This window comes from Mauremys mutica, chromosome 2 (assembly GCF_020497125.1).
Source record: "Mauremys mutica isolate MM-2020 ecotype Southern chromosome 2, ASM2049712v1, whole genome shotgun sequence".
Classification (NCBI taxonomy): domain Eukaryota; kingdom Metazoa; phylum Chordata; order Testudines; family Geoemydidae; genus Mauremys; species Mauremys mutica.
In genome coordinates, this window is record NC_059073.1 from 275,757,982 (window position 1) to 275,771,097 (window position 13,116).

At 45.1% G+C, this 13,116-nt stretch overlaps 1 protein-coding gene across 2 annotated transcripts in view; it reads left to right on the forward strand.

Annotated features, from left to right (window-relative positions):
- PTPRN2 (protein tyrosine phosphatase receptor type N2) overlaps positions 1–13,116 on the forward strand; it is a 954,782-nt gene that overhangs the window by 825,603 nt on the left and 116,063 nt on the right. For both annotated transcript variants that reach the window (XM_045004717.1, XM_045004718.1), the window contains one exon: positions 10,926–11,141. In XM_045004717.1, the coding sequence (XP_044860652.1) occupies positions 10,926–11,141 (216 nt within the window). The remainder of the gene's footprint in view (positions 1–10,925; positions 11,142–13,116) is intronic.

Genomic DNA, 13,116 nt, shown 5'->3' on the forward strand with positions numbered 1-13,116 from the left:
AGCACCCGACCCCACATCCCGAATCCGCTCTACGCGGCTGGCCTCGGGGGGCTGGGGCTGTGGGGAGAATCCTGCGACGGTTTCATTGGAAGAACTCAGGGCAGAGATTTGTGACGGTGAAGGAAGTGGGGAAAGCTCAGGATGTGCTTCCCTCTGGCTGGGGAGGCGCAGCGAAAGGAGCCTCTCGGTGGGGCTGTGCGTAGCAGGCGGGTCTCTGGCCTCTGCAGCTGGGTCCACCACGGGAGAAGGCAGCGCTACAGGGGCGGTACCGTAGGGACGAGGCCCGGCTGCCTCCTCCTGCAGCTGGGGGCCCCACGAAAGGGGGAGAGGAGGGGTCGTTAGGGAAGGACTCGCTTGGCCCTGCTTGGGCCTGCCATCTCCAGCTGTCGTAGCAAGGGGGGAAACAATGGAGGAGGGGAGGCGGGAGGGGACCTTCGGGTTTCGAGAGCAGGAGAGACTAAAGAGGCCTCCCAAAGACTTGTCAGCTGCATCTGACAAGATCCCCTTTTCCCCGAGCTTCTTTCTTCTCCTGTTTGCTGCAGCTGTGGGGCTTTCAAGCGCACTCTGCAAACAGATGTTCAGTTTAACCTAGGCGTCTCCCTACTAAGCCTACTGGAGTGGAGGTTAGGCCAGTAACATTTGGGGAGTGTCATTTTTTATGCTTTTGGATACCTCCCAAAAAACAGTTAACTAGCCAAGTTGGCAGAGTACTGAGTGAACAAATAAGTTAATAGTTCTCTAAACAATGTCCTTTGTCCTTTCTACAATGCCCTTTTACTGCGTGTTTGTACAGCCCCTAGCACAAGAGGGCTCTCATCTCTGGTTATGAATAATGAAGTGCCTTTATATTATTATAAATAATATAATAATTCATGTTTTATTAGGTACAAGTTCTACAAACACACTGGCCCTAGAGTTATTTGTCCAAACAGTTTTGCTAAAGTGGGGAGAAGCCTAAGCTTAAAATTCATGATAAACTAAGATTTTTTTAAGTGTTACAGTTTACTAAAGCTATCTTTTTAATGCAAAATATTTAGATGCATCATATTGGGACGACCTTATACAACCCAAGTTTGAGTGAATTTCTTTTTGTTTGTGGTTGTGCTTTATTAATTATTAAATAACAGTTATTATTATTTTATTATTTAGTGGGGGGGTCCCCAGGGAAAAGTCTTTGCAAGAGGAGACGATGCAAATTTCTTTGCGTTATTTTCATGCAAATGATCTTTAGTTTTTCCTTGGCGTTAATTTTTTTTTTTGGTTGCTCCCTCATTGTTCTCCCCTCCGCTTCCATCTTGCAAGAGTGGCACAAAAAATATTGCGGGGGGGGAGCAGAAACCCCAAGCAGCTTTACAAATGAGTGACAAAGCCAATGTCCATTCATAGTCTCACTCCGGCGAAGGGTTTATTAACGGCCCAGGCCTCCTTAGCCAATTGCTGTCAGCAACATGTGGAGAGGAGGCATCGCTATAGTAACCGGTGGATGGGCCATGTGCTGCAGCCGACAGGGGCTGCGAGCGGGCGAATATAAGGAGGGGCAGAGCCCGGGCGCTCCGGAATCTCTCGCACACGCCTAGCGCCCTACGGTGATGGACAGCTCCGCGGGGACAGCCACAGCGCCCGTCCTCCTCCACCGCCTGCCGCTCGTGGGGGCTGGGGCAGGCTGCAGCCGAGCCGCCCTGGCACAGCGGCGAGCCCGGCTCTCCGCGAGCCTTTGTGTCTGGTGAGGAGGGGGTGGGGGGAGATGGAGAAGTTTGGCAAAGAAGAAGGATTGCTCGCCCGGGTGGTGCGCGTTAGCCCTCCAGGACAGGAGCCCTCCGCAGCCTTCTCCAGCCCCGAGCGCACAATGGCATCAGGTAAAAGACAGTCTGAGCTATCCCTGGGCGAAAGCTGCCCGGGCTTGGGCTGAACCTGAGGTGGTCGGGGGGTTTATGTGTGTGGTTAGTGTTTGTGGAGGGGGGACCGGGAGGGGAACCTCTTTTTATCCAAACCGATAGACGCCGTTGGCTCCGGGTCTGGAAACAGGCTGGGAGCTGTGCTGCAAGCTGCCTGCCTGATTGGGACGGCCGGCCAGAGCCCTGTTTGAGTTCCTCGCTCGGCTACAACCCAGCCAGTTACTGGGGTAGGGTGGCAAAGGGCAGTGCCGCGGCGGGGTTTTACCGCAGGCTGAAAGCCACTTTCTGTAACTGTAGCACGGCAGGGTACGTGATTCGTCCTTGTGACACGTATTGTTTCTGTGTGATATTTTTAAGAGCTCGAAAGTTAAAAGAAAAAAAGAGTGGATGCTGCGACTTTGCCGTCTACTCTGTTTGCTCATTGTTTAAAATCCTTTACCCCCCTCCCTTGTCAAGAGGTCTTTTCCTCTTCTCCATTTGGGTTTTCTGGTTGAGCGTGTTTGCAGTTAAATTGGAGAGTTTGGAAGGGTGACCACTCCGATTTGTTGGCTGCCTTCCTCCCCCACCACCAGCACCACTCTCTCAGAGCCTATTGGATGAAGGACACTTACTTTCCATTCCTGCTCCTTACATTAACCACTTCAAGTTTGTGCCTCTCTCTTTGTGTCAAAAATCGAGGAAAGCCTTTTTTTGAAAATGAATGGAATGCTTTTCAAATCTATAGCTAATAGAACCAAAAGTTGCTGCAAATCGTGCAGCAATGGATCGGATGTTCAGTTGGTCTCAGATCTTTTTGTTGTAGATTTTCATTTTTATTTTTGTCATCTAAAACTATATATGGTTACCTGATACCTTGTGGGATGGGCCATTGCCACAATAAAATTATTCCAACGGCGCCCTGTATATTGACAGTGTGGGATCCATAGACAGTATCTCCTGTTGACATTCAAAAGAGGCATTCCATTTAATTCCTAAATTAGATGCCTTAAAAATCAGCATTAGTTCAGCGTTGGCAAAGTCTGAGATTTCTTCTTATGTTCTTGTTGAACATATTGTATTGAGTTCAGCTATGGCTGAGCATCCTTTTGGTTCTGGCTCTGACAACCCTACCTGGGACATATTGCATAAATCCCTGTATTTATCTGTTCTACTCTGTGTGGAAAGCACAAGGAGGGGAGTTAAATTTTCCAGTCACTGCACCCAGTGCTTCTGTCTTTTCCCATTTGCTTCTTAGTTAGTCGAGTCCTTATAGAATGGGGACTAAAGTTTGGACCCATTCCTCTTTCCTTTATGGTTTCCCACTTCTTTCACTTCCTCTTCGTTATTTACATTGTTGGAATCTCTGAGACAAAGTGTGCAAATCATAGTATCTTGTATAGGCACATTCTATACAAACATGTATTCCGTTCAATTTCCTGGTTATCTTTACAACATTCTAGTCACTTCTTACTTCAACAACGCCTAAACTCTGTTGCAGTTTTTGTGTCACTCACTTAAAGCAAATATTGAAGCTCTCCAAATTTCACCTTTCTCAACACTGTGTCTTCCATTCCACAAACTTATTTTGGGTATTTTGACATCTCTTACATTAAAATAGCATCACATTGCATAGTAGAATACAAACTACAGTGTGTGTTTTTAAATCTAACCAAAAACTTCACTTCTGTGTATTGCCTTTAAGAAAGGAGAGGAAAGTATCTGCCATTGATCAAGGGATCTTTGAACTCGCGGAATTCTTGATTTTATTCAGTCATTGTTCGGGATATTAATCCCACTAAAAGGTATAGAGAAGCTCCAGAGTGCTTTGTGGTGTTGAAGGTTGAGGAAGGATCATTGTGCCCCTTCAAATGAATAGATCTGTGGTCTTTGCAGTGACCTTTCTCAGTGATTTGAATAAGCTGGAGTTCCCAGAAATCCATCTGCCTTTTGTGTTTGTCGATTTTGTCTAATCTTTCCGACTCCTATGTAGAGCCTAAAAGAAGAAAAAAGTACCTTCCCATCCGATCTCAGTCCCCCAAGTCAAAGCGTTAAATTGACCCCGTTTCAGGTGATGAACTGACATCTGCTGAAAGTGATGTTAAAGCAATATCCTAGCAGCAAGTAGGACTTTTTAGAGGAGTGGTAGAGGGGAGGGTCGGATGAGAGGAGAGCTGAGTCTTTATCTACAAATCTCTTGCCAACACTGAAGAAGAGTACCTTAAAACACCAACAAATACAGTCTATTATAGAGCTTTGAGTTGTGGTATCCAAAGTAAACAACACTGTGTGCATGGAAAATGTAAACCATCAGGCCCTGCTATTCTGATTTAACTGCTTCTGAGTGCAAGTGTAAATGGGACAAGCAAGAGTCAACAAAAAAGAGGAAAGAGAATCGTTATCCTTTGTGGTGGTGGTGTTGAGTCTTGTTTTTATTGAAGTCAAATATCTTGTGAAAATTTCCTGCAAGTATATTTTTAGGAGGGTCGCCATGTTTGTCCTGTTGTAGAGTTGTTCATCTCTGTTTTCTTCTACTTAGCAAAACTTAACACGTTTCTCAAACTGCACCCCAACCAGCTTAAATGGGGAATTTACTAAAAATCAGTTCTGAATTTCAGATTTCTTTGAACCAACAGACATTCTCCCTCATTATGTTGCCAGTATTAAAAAGATGATAAATAAAAAATCTCTAATTGTCTGTTTTATTTTAATGTCAGTTCCTGAAAATCTTAGCAACAGATCCTTTCTTGAAACCGCTGAACCTAAATTTGATTTCAGGAAAGTTTATTGTTAAGAATAATTATTTTCTTGGATAATTCTTTTCTTCTGCCAAAGCACCTTGCCTCCCCCCCCCCTCCACGAATGGCAGATTTGCAAGTACAATTTCATCTGCACAGAGGAACAATAGCTTTCAGTTGCACAAAGGATTTCTCCCACCCTGAATCCAAACCACAATGCCTCTTGCTCTGATAATAGCTCCTGAAAAGATTTTGTAATGCAGAGAATTAATACGTGATTATTTCCACCTCACTTCTCTCATTTATTAGATTCTGTAGTGAATTCCAAATTAAAAACAGCACTGAAATTTTTAACTTTGTAATATTTTAAGACAAATCATATTCTAAAGTTGCCCTTGCTTATGAAGTAGTTTGTTTTTCATTTTTATTTATGCTCAGAAATGAATTGTTTAATATATAACCTAGACGCAACGCTCAAATTTTAAAGACTTCATCTAAAGAATTCAGAGTTTTCCAGGAAATATATAGTATGTTATATTTTTGTAAAATGAATGTTAATGAATACTTTTCTTTCAAACTATCAGAAAAACAGAATAATTGGCAGACTAATAGGTATTATCTCAACCTAGAAATAACTTTTGAGATTGGCAAGCTGTAGCCCAAATTCTGTCGTCTTTAATTAGAACAAAAATCCCATTAACTTCAGTGAGAGTTTTGGTCAAGTAAGGACCTCACAATCTGGCCTTCTACCCTGAAGCAATAGATAAATAAATTATAATGGTGTTGCTATATCTGGAAGGTTTACATCACCAGGTATGAGCCATACTCTGTCGCTTCAGAGCGTTTCCCCCACATTCCAAACATAGGCATGGGAACTTATGTACATGAAACTGTACATTAAATATTTACAAACATTCGCTGTGTTTGAAATATAAAGACTTACAGATACAAATAACTATCCGGCTGCATCCTTAGATAATAGAGTAATATGTTGTTTTTTGATTATGTTAGTGTTGTATAGCAGTGTGACTTTTAAATATGCCTGTACATTTTTGAATGTATATCAAGTGTGTGGTGGATAATCCAGTGAGTTTACCAGCAAAAAAAAATTCACAAATGTTCAGGTCCTAAGTGCCTTTTTTCTCTCTTAGAAAAGCCTATACAAATGATGCCGTTAAAATATTTTTGATTTAAATCTAAATAGTAGGACTAATGTTGTTCTAAGACAAAATGCATACCTGCTTTTATAGCATTTAAAGCATGGACCATAACCATTGAAAAGCATGAGTACAGTGGATATAATCTCAAAAATGCTCGTATTTAAACTAACTTCCTAAACCATCAGTTGTTTTCATATACCACTGATTCTATAATATTACAATATTTTCCAAGGAGAAAAATCTTTCAGAAGTAATATCCTGTGTACTCCAGTTATATAGATTCTTCTGATAATCCATAGTTACATGTGTCTGGGATTAATATTTATTTAATGATGGCTAACCTCTATAATCAGTTGATTTGTTAAGCCTTGGAAGAAAAGAGCATTTATTTGGTTTTCTTGTTATGAAACAGCCATTGTTTTCCCTCCTCCTCACCCCCCACAGCACATAGGCCATAGTAAAGTGAACTGGCCGAGGGAGAGAGGTGTCCTGCTTTAAAGGACATCCGACTGTAAATGTCAAATTCATAAATATTTAAATATTTTTTCTTTCAATTTGAAGTCAAGACTGACAAGACGTTCTGTTCCGGGCTGAGGCCTGGTTGCAGAATCACAGAGAAAAATCCAGGGGTTTAGTCAAACTGGGAAATTCTAAGTTCCTGGCTGATGGGAGCTGAGTTGGTGGGAGGGTATGAGATGGAGTCAAATTCAGGATCATCATTTTATAACTGAACCTTTAGTCAGAAAACTCACAAAGCAAAAAAGACAACTTGCACTTATTTTACCGAGTCACATTGTCTGGGGATCAGAAATCATTTATTTGTATATTTTTAAGAAATCACTAAATATGAATTGGTGTCCTTTGCAGAGCCATGCTGCTAGAAAAGCAAACCTAGCAGCAGACGATTAGTTAAGTGTTCTTAAGACAAGAACTTGCTAATATTGGGCCTCGTCCTGCCATCAGTTTGGAAACGAAGCTCTCCCTGAGCTTATTAGTTTAGTTTGTAAAGGGATGGCCCGACTCAGCTCATTCTTTCCTTTCCTTGTATATGCGATTTCACTTTAGCGCCTTTTAAACTTCAAAGTTGGTAAACCTTCTAATTCTGCTAGGCCCGTGTGTCGTCTCCAACAGTCTGCGTTGTAGTGACGCTCACTCCTTATTGTGAAGGATGGCTAAAGGATGGTGTCTAACAGCACTTGCCTCTCCAACAGCCAGCCAGTGGCTCTCCCTCCCCTCCCCCGTGCTACACCGCGCTCCGGATCGAGGAGTTTGGGCTCTCTCACTTTCAATGCTATAAACTTAATTTTTCGGATAATCCGGGGGCCACTCATGCTCCCAATAGGGGAGCAGCAAGTGACTTCAGGGTGAGCGAGATCGGGCATTTAGAGCCTGGTGACCGTCGGGTGTTTGGATGGGAACATTGCAGCGAAAGCGGTGTCTGCATCTCTGCTCTCCCGCGTTGTAGCTCTTGTTCGCGTTAGTTTCTGGGGAGAACAGCGACCGCAGGAGAGAGAGCAAAGCCCAGGTCTCTCGGGGTTAAAGCAATGCCAGCCGGAACTGCAACATACCGAAAGGAGAAACGTTGGCATTGAGGTGACTGGGGAGAAGCAGCGCTGGACCAAATCTCGTTCTCGCCCTAGGAGAATAGCCCCCCTTGAAATCAAGGCATTACTCGTGTGGGAAAGGCGAGCAAGATTTGGCTCAATGACTTTCTCCTTTAAGGAGCCGCCCGAGAGGTGACGCTTAAGGAATTTAAGTAGATAGAAATTATGACAGAGTAATGGACGCTTCCATCCCACCCCCAAATCCAAGTAAATGGACAACAGCGACGCCTGCATTTTTAAGCAAGACTCCCCGGTGGAAAGGATCAGTATGGCCAGGTTTCTTAAAGCCTCGAGGTTCCTGTGATTTTTATTTGACCCCTTTAATTGCAGAATATTTCAGATGGGCCAGTGCCGTGTAATTGGATCCGTCCCAACTGATACCGAGGAGGTTTTACATCATCCGCTTTGAAATGATATTCACCAATGTGATTCTTTAGAAGCATACATAGCCCTTGTGCCTTGTTCATGCTTCTAGTAGAGAAATCTCCGTGCATATTTGAAAGACATGCCTTGGCGCAGGTATAGTGTACTCTTCCGTTTGATTTCAAGCCCTGGCTTATTTTAATGGAAATTAGCAGAGCATTTGAAAACTAAATCCGCAGACCCACAGAGCGGGCTAGAAATGTGTTACTCCAATATACAAAATTAACAATTACAAACAAAGACGACTGTTTTTTAAAGGTGTCCGTTGTTTTTCACCTTTACATAGAAAGGCAGAAAAGGGACAGATATTTCTGTCCATCTTCTGAGTTTGTTTACTTACGCCATTTGACAGCACCTTACCTGGTTATTTTCATCTTTCTCCCGTATAGTCCTTTCCCCTGTTGTTTGGGGCGGGGCTCTTTCACACAGCAACGGAGGAGAGAAGATCGTTTAAAAATGTGACCATGAAACCACAGAAACTGACGGGGCTTCAGGGCAGTGTCTGAAAGTGCTTTTAACTCTTTTTTTCTTAACCGACTAGATTTGTTGGTGGTGTCCCTTTAAGTGGCTACGTAGCCAGGCTGATCTGTGCGTCTGCACACAGCCGAGACTTTTACAACTAATTGGACAGGGCATTGGCAAACAAGCTGTAGGGACCGATTCTGCCGTGGGCAGAGAAGGGACCTGGCCGTTGCGTGTCCCTGGATGCTGCGCTGTGCGGGGCGCGCTCCTCACGCCGCCGTTTAAGACGGTGGCATTGGCTGGCCAGAGTTTCTCTTGGGGGAAGAGTCGAGAGTTGGCAGGTGGCCCCTTGCTGGAGAGCGCACGGCTGGGGCGCTGGCGGGCCCGGGGCTGGCGGGGTGCGCTGCCGGGGCTGTTGCACTCCGGTGGCCGTTGCACGGAGCCCCGAGCCTTGCTGAGGGCCGGGCCGCCTGGAAAACCAGCTCGCTGTGTGACGGGAGGTGAAAGTGCGCGGCGCGGCAGGTCGCTGGCCCGTAGCGCACGAGCGGCGGGCTGGCCCGCCCGGGAACGTGCCCGGGGGCTGCCCAGCCCGACCTCTCCCCCGCTGGCCGGCCGGCATGCTCCGGGCAGGGCGGAGAAGCCTTTCACTCCCAGCGCCCGGAGCGGGCATCGGGTCCCTCGGCCTGGAGCTGCCCTCCCCTGTCGCCACCCGGGGCTCGTTCCTCTCCGCGAGCCCCCTGCGCGAAGCCGGGGGCAGAGACGCGTCTCCCGCCGGAGCGGGGAGAGGTGGCCCGAGCGCGGCAGGGGAGAGGCCGCCTGGGGCGGGAGGTTCCGGCTGGCGCAGCCAGGCCGCGCGGGGAGCCGGGCTGGCGGCGGCTCAGGGGAGGGGCGGGACCCCGCGCTGGGCGCTGTGGAGAAGCACTAGCAGGTGCCGCGCTCGGCGGATCAGGCGCTGGAGGAGCAGGAGGAGCGCGCGGCTGCGGCCCCCCAGCACCGAGGCTGGGCTCGCTGCAGGCCGGTGCCGAGCCGCCGCTGGGCTGGAGGAGGGGCCGGCAGCGGGGCCGGCGCGGGAGTGACTTCTCCCGGGAAGGAAGCAGCTGCGGCCGGGCGGGAGCGGAGGGAGCGAAAGCCGGCACCCGCCGCGCAGTGAAAGCGCTGCTGGCGGGAGGGGGATTTGCAGCCGCACACGCACTGCAACCCGGCTGTGTGCTCATCCCCGCTCCTGCTCCCACCCCCCTCACTCCACCTCCCGGGGCTTACGGACCTAACAATCCTCCTCTGCTCAGCGCAGCCAGGCAAGAAAATCTGGGAGTCTTATTGAACCTGCATTTCCATTAACTCAGCCCCAGCTCCAGCTAATCCGCGGCACTGTGAAGGCAAGGAGGCTAATTAATGACAAGCTTTTACAGTCAAGACCAGCGATAATTGCTTTGGTGGCCTTTATGATTACAAGATAAAAATGGACCGGGCCTGACATAAGAGCCACTGTGTACACTGCAAGACAGGAGGAAATTAAGAGCTGGCTATCTGAATACGGAGCAGAAAATTACTAATAGAGGAGAGATAATGAATAGGCCGGCTAGGCATTCATGGGGAAAAATCCATTTTGTTACCACGCGAAATTAGGTGGTGGAAAGGAGTTTGCTAATTGTTCTCATCTTGTAGCAACCAGGACTGAGGCAGGGGCGTGCTTTTCAATTCATTTCCCTGGTAATTGTGAAAAGGGGAATGCTGGCCAAATGAGTCTTGCTGCAATTTGCGTGCCTGGTCTTTTCATTTTCATGTTGCGTTTTTTAATTGTTACTAATATAGCTTATAATGAAGCTAATGAGGGGAAATTATTGTACAACTTTTTAGCACATGGAGACAAGTGAAATGCACCAGAAGGATTCTCTCCTATTGCTTCCAAAAAAAAAAATCTGGAGGACTTTGGAATTGTTACTTTTTTTTTTTTCTTCTACAGAAGACATAGTGAAGGCACCTACTTTTTGTTCTGTAGTTTTGTTTTTCACTCTAGAGGGAAAAAATGGATCTTTGTTTATAACGACCCTACCCCATATACAGTAACAACAAATAAAAATTAAAATATCTGTTGGTGATTTGTGGGACTCAGAACTGGTTGTGACCACTATTATTTTAAAAGCAAGCCGAACAGTTTTCAGGATGACTGGTCATTTAATTGGAGGGATTTCTTCTCCCAGGTTAACTACAAACAAACAAAAACAGAAAGAAAGCCATCTATGATTCAGACAACTGTTGCAGACATGAAGTGATTATTGTTGGGAATATTTTTTCTGACTACCCTGTGGTAGGCTCGCAAGACGTTTTCTCAGTCCATTAGCTATGCAAATGTTTACAGAGTTATGAGACAAGGTACGGGAGACAGGGATGTAATCTCCTTTTTATTTTTGGTCTTAACATTAACACGCCAAAAATAATGCTTCCATCTTTGTGGGTCACGTTGGTTTCTGCTGAGCCCGGTTCCCTCCATCCTGGCGTGGTTGGTGCTTGATTGAAACTTTGCATCTGTGGCCATGTGGTGGTTTTCCTGGCATCATTGTAAACCCACAGAGCTAAAAGTGTTTTTTCCCTCCCTCCAGTGGCAAGTTCCGTGTCTCTGAAGTTTCTATAGCAAATGCTGAGTCGTTGCTTCTTTCTCTCCAACAGAAAAGCAAACTGAAGCTTCTCCCTCACCATGCCACGGAAGATGACGATTCCACCAAATTCATCATCCTCACCCTTCTCTCCATTGCCTGCATTATTGGAGTCCTCGTTGCTTCTGGGGTCCTCTACTGCCTCCGCCATCAGTCTCATCACAGGCTGAAAGAGAAGCTGTCCGCCTTGGGCACTGACACCAGCTCAGATGCCACTGCTGCTTACCAGGTAAGGCCGGGCTGTGCCTCCAGCCCTTGCTTTTTATTTCCCCCCACACACACACACACTTAAACAGATTATTTATCAGCCCCAAGAGAGAGAGAGATCAGTTATTCATAGTTGAGGAGGTGGTTTTGTTTTTTTACAATGCTGGCTCGGAGCGTCCGTAGTAATATCCCCGCAGACACACTGTAACCGCTTTTCACTGCAGGCTATTAATTTAGCCAATTCTTGCAGTTGCTGGACACGTGCGTCTAATTAGAAACATAAAATAGTCGCCATTGGAACTCTCCGAAAAAACAACGCGCTCCCCCCCTCCCTCGCCTTGTTCAGAGCCAAACTCTTCACCGGGTCTGAGGAATGGCTTACACTGTTAGTTATCAGAAGATGTCTCTCTCTTTGAATCATCGACTTCTTCAGGGTCTGATATGAAAGGAGCCTTTGACCCGATCTGTTGCCACCTTCTGCCGTTATTCAGATAAAGTGAAATATAATGCTGATAGATGGGGAGGTAAACCCAGGACTGTTTCTATGAGCATAATAGAAGCAGATGTGTGCCAAGTAACACAATGATATTTCAGGCAAATCTTCTGAAATAAATCAGAAGTCAATGGGAATATTGAGCGTGCAGGTTCTGAAGCGTTTGGCTAAGAGACAACTGCTTAGTTTTGAGGTTTCTTTAGGATAATCAGTGTTTAGTTCCTGGTTAGTTATCTATCTGAAAATGTAGGTGTTATTGCCTGCAACTACATGTCTGGTGCCCCCAAACATTTGGAATGCTCTTTTATATAGATATTATTGCCTTACTGTTAATTCACTGCACTTGAAAAAATGAAATATATTCTACTTGGTGCTTTTGAATTAAAGCTACTTGCATTTATTTTTCCGTTCCTGTTCTACTGAAGATTAAGCAGTGCTCTTTCTATATTCTGGTAAATTACAATAGCTGGAAGTTTGAGACTAAAAGTCTTTAAAAGAGATAAATTCATTCAAAAGTTCTGAAGTCTTTCAGTAATCATGTTGAAGATGATTTCCTCCTGTGTAGAGAGGTGGGAAGCAGTCCAGAGAATTCTTCAATAAAGAACTAGTGAATTCAAACACATACATAGCTATTAGCATTTCAATGGAATGGCTTCACCTTTAGTTCTAAGGAAGGGGAGAAAATCTAATTCTGAAAGAAAAACCTTTAAACTTTAGTACAAAGTCCGGGTTTATCAAGGGGGGAGAGAGTGAGCCTGCAAGCTAGCGCTTATCAGTGAAGCGAAGCCATGTCCTCCAAGACAAAGTATGGACATTGCTAAAGTAGTTTTGTTGCCTGTAGTCAAGAAGACCTTGTCAATGTAAGTTGTGGGGTTTGTTTTGGAGGAGCAGAGGTTTTAAAATAGGGAACCTGCTATTGACTTCAAAATAGTTAGGCAATCTTTTTTTCTTCACTTAAACACTAATAAAATAATTCTTAGTATTTCTAAAAGCCCTCCAGGTTATAAAATCTGACTTGAAACTGAATTTGTGATAATTAACAGGATAGTCTTCCCAGTGACAGTTCTAATTAATAGTATCTGTAATTAAAATCGTGCCCTTCCAGCAGGAAAATTGTTTGAATTTCTTGGAGTGACCTTTTTTGCCATTTCTCTTGGGGGCATGGTGGTTAAGTTGATATTGATTTTATAATGAGCTCTGGTTTGTTTAATAAGAATCTGTAATCCAGACACTAAATGAAATGTGCGCTTCATTTCTTCTTGCCAGATTTTTATGTTAAAAAAAAAAACTTGCTACAAATAAGATCTAAGGATCTGCTTTGTGAAACAAAATATGAAAAACTGAACATATTGTTAGCATTTTCAGTATTGAGATCAAATTGATATCCCTTGCCATTGACTAAATCCTGCTAACCTCATTTTCCTAAGTAGTCCCATTGGTTTCTGGTGGAACTATTGTCATGTGGGGGGTTGGGAGGGGAGCATGATTTGGCTTTAGATGCAGA